This window comes from Ceratotherium simum, chromosome 24, assembly GCF_057802395.1.
Source record: "Ceratotherium simum simum isolate JZ-2026a chromosome 24, ASM5780239v1, whole genome shotgun sequence".
NCBI classification, from domain to species: domain Eukaryota; kingdom Metazoa; phylum Chordata; class Mammalia; order Perissodactyla; family Rhinocerotidae; genus Ceratotherium; species Ceratotherium simum.
This window is the reverse complement of record NC_141923.1, coordinates 16268144-16284631: the sequence shown is the minus strand read 5'-3', so window position 1 is coordinate 16284631 and position 16488 is coordinate 16268144. Positions and strand designations below refer to the sequence as shown.

The 16488-nt window shown below is 37.5% G+C and overlaps 1 protein-coding gene across 3 annotated transcripts in view; it reads left to right on the top strand.

Moving 5' to 3' along the window:
• TTC8 (tetratricopeptide repeat domain 8) overlaps positions 1-7048 on the top strand; it is a 53343-nt gene extending 46295 nt beyond the window's left edge. For all 3 annotated transcript variants that reach the window (XM_004434186.3, XM_087448074.1, XM_087448073.1), the window contains 2 exons: positions 2443-2526; positions 4520-7048. In XM_004434186.3, coding sequence (XP_004434243.1) covers positions 2443-2526; positions 4520-4636 — 201 coding nt within the window. In that variant the 3' untranslated portion in view covers positions 4637-7048. The remainder of the gene's footprint in view (positions 1-2442; positions 2527-4519) is intronic.
• Positions 7049-16488: the final 9440 nt, after the last annotated feature.

Here is a 16488-nt window from a genome sequence, read left to right as displayed (position 1 = left end):
CAAGTTACTTAACCTTTCTGTATCCAAAATAGAGCACTTGATTTTTGCACCTCCCCAGTCTTCCCCGTCTTAGTGAGCTGTTCCACCATTCACAGTCCCCCATCCACCATCCAGCTGCTCAAGCCAAAATCTTAGGAGCCACCCTCGAAACCTCTCTTTTCCTACTGCTTCTCCCTGCCACCCTACGCCCCCGTCATGCTCGGCAATCCCTGTCAGTTCTACCTCCAGGCTGCATCCTGCACCTAGCCGCTTTTCTCGGCTCCTACCACCCGTCTCCACACTGCTCTCATCTCCTGCCTGGGCTACTACAAGAGTCTCCTAGCTGGTCTTTTTGTTTCCACTTACATCAGTGAGTAAGTGCACCTTACATCAGTGAGTAAGTGCATCCTCCTCAGAACAGCCTAAGGGATTTTTTTAAAAAACAAGATTCTTTTATTATTGCGTTGCGTAGTATCCTCCAGTGGCTTCTCCTTGTATTTGGCATAAAATCTGGACTTCAAACCTTGGTCTACAAGGCCCCACGTAACCTGGCCTCTGGCTCCCTCTCGGACCCATCTTTTGCCACTGCTTCTTTCCTACCAATGCCTGATGTCCGGACACATTAGCTGCCTCACTTTTCTGCAGATGTGCAGTGCTCATTCTTACTGTAGGGCCTTTGGAACAGTCTTCTTTGATCCTGCAGTGACTTTTTTCTTGTTATCATTCAGGTCTCAGCTTAATTGCCACCTCCTTATAAAGGCCATCTCAAACATCAGTCTAAAGAAACCCTCAGGCACTATCACATCTCCTACTGCTTTTTTCTTCACAGTACTTATCATTTTATCAGATATTTTCATATTTATATGTAGAATGTAGAATGCTAGCTGTGTGAAAGAAGGGACCTTCTCTGTCTTCTAACTGCTATATTTTCAGCATCAATAGCAGTGCCTGGCACATGGTCAGTGCTCAGTCAATATTTGTGAAATGAGTGGATGATAAATAAAATAGGGTAGTAACAGTACCTGAGGGTGTTTTTGTGAAGATTAGCAGATCATGCATGTAAAGCACTTGGCACAGTATTGAGCACAGGGTGGATGCTTAATAACTTGTATTATTATTATTACGCACATAAAAAAATGTTTAAAATGCTAACTACACCCATACAATATTAATGGCAATCAAGGGTAGATATTATTACATTCTCCACTTTAGAGATGAAGAAACAGACTTGAGGAAGGGAAGTAACTTTACTCACAGTCACAGACATAATGAGCAGCATGCCAGGATGTTAACCTCCAACCTGGTGTCTTAAGCACATTGACAAAGTTTTAACAAAAGAAGGAAAGAAACATCATTGGATTTGGCTTTTATTTCATAAATTCCCCCACAGCCAATAAGAAGTATTTGTGTTTTGTAAACAGAAAGTACCTACTCTAAATGGGAACTTGTTCTGTCATGGAACTTTGCATATGTGCATCTGAAGCAAGTGCTTTTTGTGATTTTCTCTATTAGTGCTATTTGATTTTCTTTCCCTCCTACTTATTGTACTTTCTCTGGTATACACTTGCTTTGAAATGTTTTGGTGAAAGGTTTCATGATACTAACCCCATTTTATTAAAAATTAACATCCAACATCCTATATGAACTGTTATTTTATTTTCCATTAAAAGAAAAGATATACGAATTTGTCCTCAGGGTCGTGGATAGAGGTTTTGGGTTTAGCTGCAAGTTAGAGGTTGTTCAGCTGCTTGGAATGCTGAGTTTGTGAGCTTAACGATGAATGTGTGAGCATCTCTTGTCACTCGGTGGTCTCTGTAATGTATGATCCTTTGAGCCTGTAGGGCACAAAAAATGATGTGAATTTTGCTTTTTGAGTAGTTTAGAGAACGGAAAGCTTGTCATTTTCAGTTGCATTCAGTTGTCATTTTCAGGTCAGCAGTATAATAAATGCTTGCTCACTATCATCCAGCACAGACCCTGGAGCTGGGGCTTTGAAATTCACTATGGTGTTTTGGTTGTTGTTGCGTTAGAGAACAGGTAACTAGAAGCCTACTAAATCAATCAACAGCAACAAAAACTAGATTAATAAGACTTTTTTTTAGCGTTGAGAGGATTGTATTTTGAGTCCTATGTCATATTGAAAAATAAACTTCACAAGAACAGTGGTTCTCAAATAACTTTAAATCTTTTCTAAGTTCTCAATTCTTTTATTTTCTCCATATTTTGTAGCATTTTACTATTAATATAATTTTGGCAAGATATAAATAGTTAATTATATAGTAGTACATTGTATTTCATGAGGAATGTCATCTATGTTTATCACAGGATCATGTTTATTAAGGTCCTGTCCTGGGTAAAGGATTCTTTTACCCAAAAAAAAAAAAAAAAAAAATCACAAATATACTGTTGATATATGCTCATATATCTTTGGTTTTTCTTTTCTTTCTTTTTTTTTTTACACAGGCAAGGGCGCTGTTACAAACTGCGTCATCTTTAGCCCCCCATATGTACGAGCCGCATTTTAATTTTGCAGTAGTCTCTGATAAGGTATTCTCTTTCTTTATTAATTTATCATCTGGTCTGTTTTATTTTCTTTCTTGGTTAAAAAAAAGTACAGCTAATCAAGGAAATTCTAGCTTTCTGGAATGTATGATTTTATAAACATTTAATTTTGGTATATACATGTCTTTACTTCAAGGGACTGTTTAATAAACTTTAAAGAAATTTGTCACTGGATATTGACTAAACTTAACACCATTATAGATTGCAGAAGAATTATTTTATGTTTTAAAATATGACATTTAGTCATTGAAAAATACTCATTAAGTAACTCTTGGTTTGGGAAGGATTTAGTAATTGGCTTTTACAGCAAAGAAATCCTGTATATTATTTGTAGATCATATTGCCATGAAGTCTCGGGCATGATTGCTGTAAAATTAGGGATATTAGTGAAATCTATTTTAACTGTGAATAATATGGGAAAAATGCAACTGTTGATACTGTGTTGCAAGTCAGCTGCTAGCCAAAAGCTAAAAGGAGTCATGTGCCATTTTTAATAATAATAAGAAAATAAACAAAAGGCATCTAATGGCTAACTTTATATTTGGAAAGCTTCCTTTAACATGGAGGGTGAGTTTTGAGGATACGGAAATGGCTAAAAATGTTTGCTCATGTGAGAGTCTTTGTAGACCAAAAGACATTACAAAAATACGTCATTTTTCATAGCATGCACATGAAGCCATCCGCACTCATTTCTGTTTTGAAAATAAGCTGTCATTCATAAGTTGTAACTTTTGATCACTTGTTAAGTGTTCCAGCTGCTCCGCACACCTTCTTTAATTCTCCCAACAACCCTGCAATGTAGGTATCCCTTACCTTCCTCGCCCATTTTTTCATACAACTGATGTTTTGTTTGTTGAGACTCTGCTGTACAGCAGGCACTGTTGTAGGCACAGAGGATGTTAGCAACGTAAACAGACAACAACCTCTGCCTCATGCAGCTTACATTCTGATGGAACCCAAGGCTTGTAGAGGTTAAAAACCTTCCCAAGGTCACATGGTAGGGGCGGGTTCAGAATTCACACCCAGCTCCCCATGATGCCCACATGTTTTCCACTGCACTGTGCTGCCACTCAGTTAAACCACAAAGAAGGCTCAGTTACTTTCCTTCAGGAATATTATCACATTTTATTACTATATAACTCAAATGAGATATTTCTTTAAACAAAAGGCTACACTTTCATAAGAGAAAATAGTATGTTAAAAAGAAATGCTATGATTTAAAAAAGGAAACTTATGTTTGTAGTATATATATATATGTGTTACAAAAAATATAACACATATATATATATGTGTTACAAAAAAATACCAGAATTGAATTACCTAGATTTTTTTCTGTGCACACACTAAAAAGCGCTCTCTATTTAGAAATGTATCCATGAATCAAGATATATTCAGATGGATTCAGATACTATGTGTGTTTTTCTTTGGGACTGGACTTTAACACAAAGTTTATTGAAAATCAGAGAGACCTTTTATAAACTTCTAAAACCAGATTACTGTGCTAGCACCGTGTAAAACCTCCCAGAGCATGTTATTATCTTAAATACAATAGTTTTTGCTTGAATTTTCTGTCTAACAGGTAATACCCTAATCAAAATATGTCTTTGTCTGTGGTACGTTACAAATAGTTTTCCTGAGCTACATAGAGCTGGCTGTTTTAACATGCAAATGTCATTGTATTTTTATAAAACTATCCATGACAGGAAAAGAAAACATAGGTTTATGAATTCATAACTAGACAGCTATCATGGAACAGAAATTATTTGTAGAATTGGTTATTTTATTTTTCTCATATATTTTTTCAAGATTGAATTATAATCTGGGTGAAAGAATTCTAAAATCAAAGTAGCATAATCAAGCAATTTACCTTTAAGAACCATTTGCATTTCTACAATATGCAAATAGTATGTCTTTTTTTTACTTTCTTACTTATTTTTTCTGGTCTCATTCTGTGGTCTTTTGCTGGTGTTTCTTACAGATTGGGGATCTACAGAGAAGCTATGTTGCTGCTCAGAAGTCTGAAGCAGCATTTCCAGATCATGTGGATACCCAACATTTAATTAAACAGTTAAAGCAGCATTTTGCCATGCTCTGAATGTTCCTTGGACCAAATATATTCTAATGCGGGGACATTATATGAAGGAAAAAGTAGTGTGTGTATATATATGTATATATATATATGTAATACAAACCTGTGCTTGATATTAGTGAAGATGACATAAGAGAATTTAAACCAGAATGTATAATGAATTCTTGATAATAATAGTAATTTTGTAAGATAATATTATAAAATACAAGATTTAAGCGTTTGTAAGTAGATCATGAAACCTTCTCCCACATTGTATGCTAAAGGTTTGCTTATAATATTTACAAAACATTTTCATGAATTTCCTCAAATATTTATAAATGCACAGCTTTAATGTCCTTAAGGTGGCTGTTAGCTATCATGTACTTAAGAGGTCTGACATCTGCCTTTAAAACTGCACTTTTGTGGTTAAAAGTGTATATATTTTTCCTAAGTAGAGACTTTATTTAGAGCTTAAAAATTGTATTTAAAATTGTTTTTCCTCTACTCTGCTTTTGAGTCCCTCTAGTGAATTTTTCATTTCCAGTATTGTATTCTTCATTTCTGATTGGTTCTTTTTTATATCTTCCATTTCTTTGTTGACATTCTCACTGAGTTCATCTGTTCTTCTCCCCAGATCAGTGAGCATCCTTAACACTCTTAGTTTGAACTCTCTGTCGGGTAGGTTGCTCATTTCTGTTTCACTTAGTTCCTTTTCTGGGGTTTTGTCCTGTTCCCGTACTTGGAATGTATTCCTTTGCCTCCTCACTTTGCCTCTTTCCCTGTGCTTGTTTCTACGTATTAGGTAGGTCAGCTACGTCTCCTGCTCTTGGATAGGTGACCTTATGTAAGTGACGCCTTAGGAGGCCTGTTGTGTGTTTCCCTCAGTTCTCAATGTTCCAGGGGTGACCCCTATGTGGGCTACGGGCACCCTTCTGTTTTGGTCTGTTTGCTCTCCCTGTAGGCGCCCAGGGAGGCCGAGTTATGCTCCTGGCCAGCTGTTGTAATGCTCAGCTGCTTGTAGTTGTTGTGGGCCCTTCAGTCTCTTTATCAGGTGTGGGGAGCCCCAGCACAGTTGGCTGCAATTTCTAATACCACATTTGTGCTGCAGTATTTCTTTCAAGTGAGTAGGCCCCCAGCGTGGCAGGTTGTTAGGCTCAGGGCCTTACAATTGCTATAAGCTCTAGCCTTTAGGTCTCTTGTCAGCTCTCTGAGGATTGCAGCTGGGTGGGGCTGGCCTCAGGCACAGGAGCACCCAATTGTTTCAGGCTTTGGAAGGTGGGGCAAACCCCCTATGTGGGTCTTTGAGAAGCACAAGTCTTCTGCAGCTGACAAGCCCTGCCCTGCAGTGGACAAGCTGACAGGTCCACACACACAGTCAACACAGTCCTGCCCCGTGTGTGCGCTCCGACCTCCCGAAGTGGACCTAGTCTCTCTACGGCGGGAGCCCCACACACTCCACCACCACCCCACGCTCTCCACCCGCTCCTTGTGCAGGGCACCGCCCCACACTCTCCACCCGCTCCTTGTGCACGCCCTGCCCCACTGAAGTGGGCTCAGTTGCCAGGCTGCGGAGAATCCAGTCACCAATCTATGCAGGCCCACAAGTTGCCTGAGGGCTTGTTGTTGGGTGGGGCCAGTCTCTAGGGTGGGCTGCCTGCCCTGGCTGAGCTGGATGAAATCGGTGCTCTAGCGGGTGGGGCAGACCTGGGCTAGCAGGCTCAGGGAGAACTCCAATGGCGTCTGTGTCAGCACGCTCACACCAGGCCACAACAATGGCCGCTGCCAATGTCCCAGTCCCTGGAGAGGTCTCACCTCTCACCGAGATGCACTCAGGGCCTATCAGGTGAGTCTCTTTTCACCACAGTACTGTGCACCTTTCTTTCTGGTGATTTTAGGTTGCTTTCTGAAACGGTTGAGTGTGCGTGGGCCCTTTAAGAGCTGGTTTTAATTTCTTTGTGAACCAGCTTTTCTTGGGGTGCTCCCCAATGTTTTAGTAGCAGACAAAGTCAGACAGTATGCCACTCGTCTCGATTGTGCTGGGTCCACAAAATGCCCACAGCGGGGGCGCTCCCGGCTCAGGGCCCCGCGCCTCCAGGGAGGCTGCGTACCTGTGAGCTGCTCCCGGTGGCCGTGAAGCTGGCGGCTTGTGAAGGCGGCGTTTTTCTCTCCAGAAGGGAGTCTCTGCCTCTTCCACCTCAGTTAGGATTGTCCGTTGTTGCAGGAGTTCCTCTCATCCAGCTTTCAGTTCTGTCTCAGGGGTAATTTTTCCACGAGTAGTTGTAAATTGGCTGTGTCTGCGGGAGGAGGTGAGTTCAGAGTCTGCCTACGCCGCCATCTTCACTTCTCCTAAAATTGTTTTTTATCAAATGTTTTGTGAGACATTCTACATATTCTTATATATTGTGCTTTTAAAATAAATCAGTATGTAAAACAACATCATTCTGTTATTTTTCATGAGTTTTTATTTCAGTCATCTCAGATGAAACAAGTTTTTCAGAAGTCTAGTAATCTTAGAATCATTATTTTAAATTTTAATTGAAATGATGTACCACCAATTTTGTTTTTTCCTGAGAAGCTATGCGACATCACATGGTTACATCAGGATTAGAAATGGAGTCGTGGGCCAGGAGTCCCACCTGTGGGCAGCCCCAGGAAGGTTAGGCCAGGTCCCAACACGGTGCCGTGTAAAATCCTAGGAAGGCTCTCCTCTCCAGTATTTAGTGGAATCTCATTAACGTGTCCATACAAGGAAATGTGTTAAAGGGCCAGGGCCGCTTGAACTCATATTTTGGACTTGGGATCTCTCCACGTTATTTCTCATTTTTTAACTTCATGAGAACTATCTTATAGATACTTGTTTCTGTTCAGATTTGTATAAATAATACTACTACTTAGCTTCCTGTGAATTCAAGGAATTATAGATTGTTAGAGACTGGAGGTAACTTCAGAGAATTTGTAGAATCTCTTCATGGCACAGATGAAGAAAGCAAGGCCTGGGGTTGCACAGCTGGTGGTGGTACAGTCACGACTAGAACCCAGCATCTTGTTCCCGCACTTTAGGCTTGAACCTTCCCTGGTTCTCCAGGACATGCTAGTGCTTGTGTAGCTCACAAGAATTTCCGCAAGCATTCTCAAATTTCTTAATAAATACTGTATTCAATATTTAGATTCCAATTTTTTAGTGTGAATCATTTTCTTAGCTAATTTAAAATAAGAGCTAATAATAATGCTTGCATTTAGTGAGGACGTTGTATGTATGCAGCACTGTTCCGAGCACTTGATTTGGGTTAATTCGTTTAATTCCTACTGCAGTCCTATGAGGTGCTGTTATTCCCATTTTACTTGTGAGAAAAGATGAGGCACAGAGAAGTCAAGTAAATTGCCTAAGGTTATAAGGCCCTTAAGTGGCAGAGCTGGGAATCAAATGGGGGCAATGTGGCCCCCCTGAGTATGTACTCTTAACCACTATGTTACATTGCCTCTCAGTGTTGCTCCTATAAATAAAGCTACTGTCATTTAAAATGAATGTTATGTGTATAGGTAAAATTGAATAATAAGGAAATAGGAACACACCAAAAAATAAATGAGTCAGTATTCCTAAGGCGAGAGAGAGATTTTTGTCTTGAGTTTATGTTAATTCAATGTGAACACCAATGCAAAGAATGAGTCAGGATGGCTAAGGACAGAACGATGACATAACACTGTGCATCGGGAGCTACATACATCTTTGTAACAAAATTATTTCTGGACTGCATAACTTCTGGCTTCTGTGCCAACATTTCTACAGAAGGAGGCTTAACAATTGTCTTCCACCATGGCTAAAAAGGTATCCAATCCATATACAAATTGTTCAACCAGAATTAACATCATTGAGCTTCCAACTGATGAAAAGGAGATATGGCAAGAAGGCTGCCTGCACTGAAAAGTTGCTGAGGGTAGAAGTTCTTCTTTCCCAAATGTGTCACATCTGAACCAGTCTCCTAAGTAATAACTGTTCTGTTACATTGCTGAATGGTATTTCCCAGGATCAGAGCACCCATCAGGATATAATTTATGGCCTAGAGCTAGGAAAATTAATAAAGAGAACACAGCACTACACTTTTGATGTAGTTTCCACCACCAACTCTTTGTTACTATGAGGGATTTCTATTAAGAGCTTTCAACTGGGATTGAGTTGAAGCATTCAGAAAAACGATCAAGAGCAGGAAGACTCAACCGTGGAAACAAACGAACCCAGAAATTGAGTTTAGGTAAAAAGCCCCACTACAGGATAGATTTAAATTCTAGGGAATAGGTAAATTGGAATGGTCCATGAATGTCCAGAGTTCCAAAATGGTTATCTAGGCTCAGATATTAGGGGAAAAAATTTATTTATCAATATGAAAATAACTGCAGTTTTACATCCTTCCATTTAGATGGCATTCGTCCTATTTATGGCTAAAAACTTAACATTTTTGAGAGATGCTGACATTTTACTTCTTTGATATTAAAGCCAAATTCTTGAGATTAAAGAATAAGGATTAAATAAATATTAAATTATAATCTTTGGGGACTAATAATATCTCTTGCAATGTGATCCTTTCCCTTACCTGAATCCTGACTAATAAGGAGTAATTGGTTGGTAAAATGTAAATGGTGGAAACTTTTGAAGAAAGCAACCATGTTATCTTAGGGAAGAAAAGTCCAGACCTAGACAGATTTTAGAATGATAGATTTTTTTTTTTTCCGGTTTAAATCAGAGAAGAGAGAGACCCTCTTCCAGTGTTTGAAACTCAAGTTTCTTCGGGTTCCAATGCTTTACAACTGTCACTGCCCCCCTGCCCCACAGCTGCTCTGATCTAGTAGCTTCAATTTCTTTCTCTCTACTGGATTCTTTCTCTTTTACAGAAAAGAATCACAGTCCTTTTAAACCTTCCCCCGTTCTAGTACTTCCCTATCTCCTTTTGTCACAGCTCCTTGAAAGGGCAGGTGACGTTTGTTGCCCACTTCCTCATCTCCCCTTCATCCCTTGACCCTTTCCAATCTGGCTTCAACTCCTGCCACTATTGAAACTGCTCTCATTGGGGTCACTAATAACTACCCAATTAGCAAATCCAGAGGTTCCTTATATATTTATTTTTACATAACAGCCTTTTAAAGGTATTATTCATATCCCATACAATTCTCTCTTTTAAAGTGTACCATCCAATACTTTTTAATAGATTCACAGTTGGACAACCATCACTATAATCAATTTAAAAGTATTTTCAGTATCCCCCAAAGAAACCTTGTACCCATTAGCATATTATGTTGAATCTGTAGATCGATTAGGGGAATATGGCCGTCTTCACAATATTAAGTCTGATTCATGAACATAGGGTGTCTCAGTGGTTAATTTTTAGTCTTTATCTCACTTGGCTTTTCCTAGTATTTGCACTGACCACAGTCTTGAAACTCTCTTCCTCTCTGACTTCTTTGGTGCCATGACTTTTCTGGGTTCTCCTTGTACTTCTTAGAGTACTCCTGAATCTCATGAAAGACTCCAAATCGCCCAATAGTTTAGATGTTTTTCTTTTGCTTGTCCTTTAAATCTTGTTGTTACTCAGGGTTCCCTTCTTCACCCTTTTTAATTCTCATTCTTTTTGTTCTACCTCAGTAAGCTTATTCTCTCAAAGTACGTTCAGCTCTCATACATATGCCCATGGTTCCCACTCTGTTTCAGGTCCCATCCTCTCTCCAGATCCTTATTTCCAGCTTTCAGCTGGGATCTCCTCTTGGAGATCTCAGAATCACCTCAAATTCAAGTAAAAGAATCACTCATCAATAGCCCCTCAAATCTGTTTCTCTTCCTGTATTTCCTGTTTCAGGGATAAGGCTTTGTCCCTGAAGAGCTCAGAGTCTAGATGGGACATGAAAATATAGATACTCCTGAAAATGAAACACAGAGAGAGAAAACACTAGAAGAAATGAATAAAGCATCAGTGAGTTGTGAGACAACTTCAAGCAGCCTAATATATATATGTAATTGGAGTCCCCAAAGGAGAGTGGGGACAGAAAAAATATTTCAAGAAATAAGGGTTGCAATGTTTCCAAATTTGATGAAAACTATAAACCCATAGATCTAATAAATGGAATGAAAGCCGTGCACAAGAAACATGAAGAAAACTACACTAAGGCACATCAAAATCAAATTGTTAAATACCAGTGATGAAGAGTAAATCTTAAAAGCAGCCAGAAAAAAAAAAAGACACATTATGTACAAAGGAATGGATATAAGGATGACAGTAGATTTCTTGTTGGAAACAATGAAAGCAAGAAGAGTGCAGAAACATCTCTAAGGTACTGAAAGAAAAAAAAATCAACCTAGAGTTCTATACCTAGTGACAATAGTTTTCAAAAACAAAGGAAGAATAAAGACTTTTCAGACCAGCATTACAAGAGATTTAAAGGAAGTTTTTTTTTTAGGGACAAGGAAAATGATACCTGGTGGAAATATGGATCAACATAAAGAAATAAAGAGCACCAGAAATGGTAAATACATGAGTAAATATATGAAGTATTTTATTATTATTATTTAAACATAGTTTACTATTTAAAAAGAATAACAATGTAGTGTGAAGTTTACAATGTACATAAGTAAAATGTATGATAACAATAGCACAAAAGCTAGGAGAGGAGAAATGGAAGTATACAATTGTAAGCTTTTTATGCTATACACGAAGTGGTTGAATATCACTAGATGATGGGCTGTGATAAGTTAAAGATGTATACTAGAGGGGCTGGCCTGGTGGCGTAGTGGTTGAGTTTACACGCTCTGCTTTGGCAGCCCAGGGTTCGTAGTTTGGAATCCTAGGCGTGGACCGATGCACCGCTTATCAAGCCATGCTGTGGTGGCGTCCCACCTACAAAATAGAGGAAGATGGGCACAGATGTTAGCTCAAGGCTAATCTTCCTCAGCAAAAAGAGGAGAATTGCAACAGATCTTAGCTCAGAGCCAATCTTCCTCACCCCCCAGAAAAAGAAAAATACTGATCAAAAGGAAGGCAGACAGGCCAATATCACTGATGAACATAGATGCAAAAATCCTCAACAAAATATTAGTAAACCTAATTTAACAATACATTAAAAGGATTATACATCATGATCAAGTGAGATTTATTCCAGGGATGCAAGGATGGTTCAACATCTGTAAATTAATCAATGTGATACATCACATTAACAAAATGAAGGATAAAAATCATATTATCATTTCAATAAATGCAGAAAAAGCATTTGACACAATTCAACATCCATTCATGATAAAAACTCTCAACAAAGCAGGTATAGAAGGAACGTACCTCAACATAATAAAGGCCATATATGACAAATCCATAGTTAATGTCATACTCAATGGTGAAAAGCTGAAAGCTTTTCCTCCAAGATCAGGAACAAGACAAGGTTGCCCACTGTTGCCACTTTTATTCAACATAGTATTAGAAGTCCTAGCCTGACCAACTGGGCAAGAAAAAGAAATAGAATGCATCCAAATCAGAAAGGAAGAAGGAAAACTGTCTCTATTTGCAAAGTATTTGATATTGTATATAGAAAACCCTAAAGACTCCAGCAAAAAACTGGTAGAACTAATCAACAAATTCAGTAAGGTTGCAGAATACAAAATCAACATACAAAAATCACTTGTGTTTCTATACACTAACAACAAAATATCCGAAAGAGAAATTAAGAAAACAATCCCATTTACAATTGCATCAAAAAGAATAAAATACCAAAAAATAAATTTTACCAAGGACGTGAAATATTTGTACACTGAAAACTAAGACATTGATGAAAGAAATTGAAGAAGACACAATAAATGGAAAGACAGTCTGCACTCATGGATTGGAAGAATTCATATTGTTAAAATGTCCATACTACCCAAAGCAATCTACAGATTCAATGCGATCCCTGTCAAAATTTTAATGATTATATTAATATCAGGCGAAGTAGATTTCAGAGCAATGGATATTACCAAGGACAGAGAAAGGCCATTTGACAGTGATAAGGGAATTAATTCATTAAGAGGACATAAGCAAAAATGAAAATACAAGGAGAAGTAGACAAATCTACTAATATAGTAGGAAATTTGAATAGATCTCTTTCAGTAATTGATAGATCAAGTAGACAGAAAATCAGTAAGAATATAGAAGGCTTGAGCAACAGTATCAAACTGACATTTATAGAACGCTCCACTCAACAACAACAATTTTCAAGTGCATGTGGAACATTTACTACATTAGACCACATTCTGGGCTATCAAGCCAATCTCAACAAATTTAAAAAGTTTTAAGTCATACAAAGTGTGCTCTATGACTATAATAGAATTAAATTAGAAGTGAAAATGAAAACACAGCATAAAACATTTGTAGTAATCTGCTAAAGCAGTACTTAGAGGAAAACTTACAGTATTAAGCTCCTGCATTAGGAATGCAAGGTTGCTATAATATTCAAAAGTCAGCCAATGTAATTCGCCATATTAACAAACAAACAGAAAAATAAAAAAACCGTATGATCATCTCAATAGACTGAGAATTAACATTTGACAAAATCCCACATCTATTTTTTATTAAAAGAAAGCACTCAGCAAACTAGCAACAGAAGGGAGCTTCCTCAATTTGATAAAAGCACCTACAGAAAGCCTGTAGCTAACATCATACTCAATGGTGCAACGCTGGTACAGCTTATGCTTTCTCCTATGATCATGAACAAAGCAAGATTGCTGGCTCTCACCACTTCTATTCACATTGTGTTGGATGTTCTAACTCATGCAATAAGGCAAGAACAAAAATAAAGGGCATTCAGATGGGAAATAAAGAAATAAAACAATGTTTATTCACAGATGGCATGATTATCTATGTTGAAAATCCCATGGAATAAACAAAAAGCTACTAGGACTAAAAAGTGAGTTTAGCAAGGTTGCAGGGTAGAATATCAACAATATAAGAAAGTCATTTGTATTTTCATATGTTTACAATTAATGGCTGGAAATTGAAATTACAAGTCAATACCATTTATAACAGCATCATGAACATGCTATATTCTTAGGGATAAATTTGACGAAATATAACAAGACTTCTACAAGACATTGCCAAGAAAAATTAAAGAAGAACTAAGTAAATGGAGAGACATACTATGTTCATGAGTTGGAAGACTCAATACTGTTAAGATGTTATTTCCTCCAAATTGATCTATAGATTCAACATATTCTCAATCAAAATCCCAGCTTTTTTGGGTGGATATTGACAGTCTGGTTCTAAAATTAATATAGAAATGCAAAGAACCAAGAAGAGCAAAAACAATGTTGAAAAAGAACAACTTTAGAACCAACACTATCTAGTTTCAAGGATTATTTTAAAGCTATCATAATCAGTACAGTGTGGTATTAGTATCAATATAGATAACTAGATCAACGAAACAGAATAGAGAGTTAGAAATAGAGCCACCTGTATATGGAAAACTGATTTTCGACAAAAGTACAAAGACAATTCAGTGGAGAAAGGATAATCTTTTCAGCATGTTGAAACAATTAGATATTAGATGCAAAAAAAATGAACTTTGATTCAAACTGTACTGTGTACAAAAATTAACTTAAAATGGATGATAGACCTAAATATATAACCTATAAGTGTAAAGCTTTTAGAAGAAAACCTGAAGGAAAGTCTTTGTGAGTTTTGGTTCCAAAAACGTTTCTTAGCTATAGCGCCAAAAGCACACTCCAAAAAGGAAAAACTGATAAATTGTACTTCATGAAAATGAAAAACTTTTGTACTTTGAAAGACATTGTTAAGAAAATGGAAAGACAAACCACAGACTGGGAGAGAATATTTGCAAATCTTATATCTGATAAAGGATTTGCATCCGGAATCTATCAAGAACTCTCAAAACTCAATAATAAGAAAATAAGACAATTAAAATACGGGCAAATAATTTGAATGGATACTTCACCAAAGAAGCTACATGGATGACGAATAAGCACATGAAAAGATGCTCAGCATAGTCATTAAGGAAAAGCAAATAAATGGCTAAAATTAAAAAAGTGGACCATGCTGTGTGTTAGTTAGCACGCGGAGCAACTGGAACTATCATATACTGGTGGTGGGAATGTAAGGTGGTACAACCACATTGAAAAACAGTTTGGCAGTTTCTTAAAAAGTTTAACTTACACTTCCCATGTGATCCAGCCATTCCCATCCCTTGGTATTTACCCAAAAGAAATGAAAGCATACATTCAACAAAAGACTTGGACCTGAATTTCTATAGCAATGTTACTTGTAATAGCCCCAAATTGGAAACAATCCAAATGTCCATCAACAGGTGAATGGATAAATAAACTGTGGCATATCCACACACGGAATATGATTCAGCAACAAAAAGGAATGAACTGTTTAGATACACACACCATGGATGAATATTAAAATAATTATGCTGAGTAAAAGAAGCCAAACAAAAAGAAGTACGTGCTGTATTATTCCATTTATATAAAATTTTAGAAAATGCCAACTAATCTATATTGACAGGAAGCAGATCAGCGGTGTCTGGGGCCAGAATAGGGGGATACAGGGAGGAGCAAGAGGGAAGGATTACCAAGGAGCATGAGGAAGCTTTGGGGGCGATGGATATGTTCATTATCTTAATTGTGGCAATGATTTCATCAGTGTATAAATAAGTCAATCTTATCACATTTTACACTTAAATATATACAGTTTATTGTATGTCAATTACACCTCATTTAAATTGTTTTTTTAAAAAAACCCATAGAACTCTACACCCTTATAAAAAGTCAATTTTACTGTACGTAGATTATACTTCAGTAGACTTGATTTAAAAAAATACAAATATCACAGTTAACTGAAGTGCCACGCTATTTTTACAGACCCTGTAAGTGCTATAAAAGTTTAAGAGCTCTATAAATGTTTTTTAAAGACCAAACATCAAGAGCATATGGGAGAAATCACTGGACGAAGAGTCTTGCCTTGAAGGATCACTGGGATTTTGGTGTCTAGAGGAGGGAGGTAGGCTCTGGGGAGGCATTCCAGGTGAGGCTAATGGCTGGATATGGAGGCCATTAGAATAGGAATTTGGCTGGATGGGGGCTGGGCAATAGCAGCAGAAGTAGGCTGGTCATGAAAGCTAAATTCGGAGGCACAGGAAGGACTGGAATATAGAAGGTTTTGAATCCCAAGTTAAGGAGTTTAAGTTTTATCTGAGAGTTGGAAAGGAAGCAGATATTTCATGAGAATTGGTAGGGAGGCAATGTTTAGGGTCAGTTGGAGGATATAAATTTGGATATAGATTTAAAAACAAGTTTTCTAGGAAGAGTGTGAAAATGAATTTGTTTACACTAGATAATAAATAAAAATTTCTCAACTGCATAGCATACGCAACTAATCAGATAGTTCATGCCACATTTCTGCTTGGTTACACCCTTTTTTCTTTCTCATCTGCGCTACAAAGCAGAAAAATTTGCCTAGATTGTCCCAGCTCATGCAGAGAAAAATGAATGTCGCAGATGGTGCTTCATTAATTATGGTTTGCAGCAAATAGTTTTCTTAACAAGATTGCTGTCTTTTTACAAATGCAGGGCTACTAGTTACGTGACTTTTTATATTTCATGAAACAGGAATTTGGGGAAATAAAAACGGTAACCTTTACCCCAGGCTACAGTTTTCTCCATTATAATATTTTTTACAGCATTAGAATTAGTGTCTGGGGGAGGCTGTGATGATTCTGGTGTACCCTAAAGTTTGAGAATCACTTTGCTAGATGGTTTCTAAAAGCACTTTCATCTCTAAATTCCAGAAAAGACACAAACTATCAAAGCTCCCTCAAGAAGAAATAGATAACCTAAATAGCCCTATATCTATTAA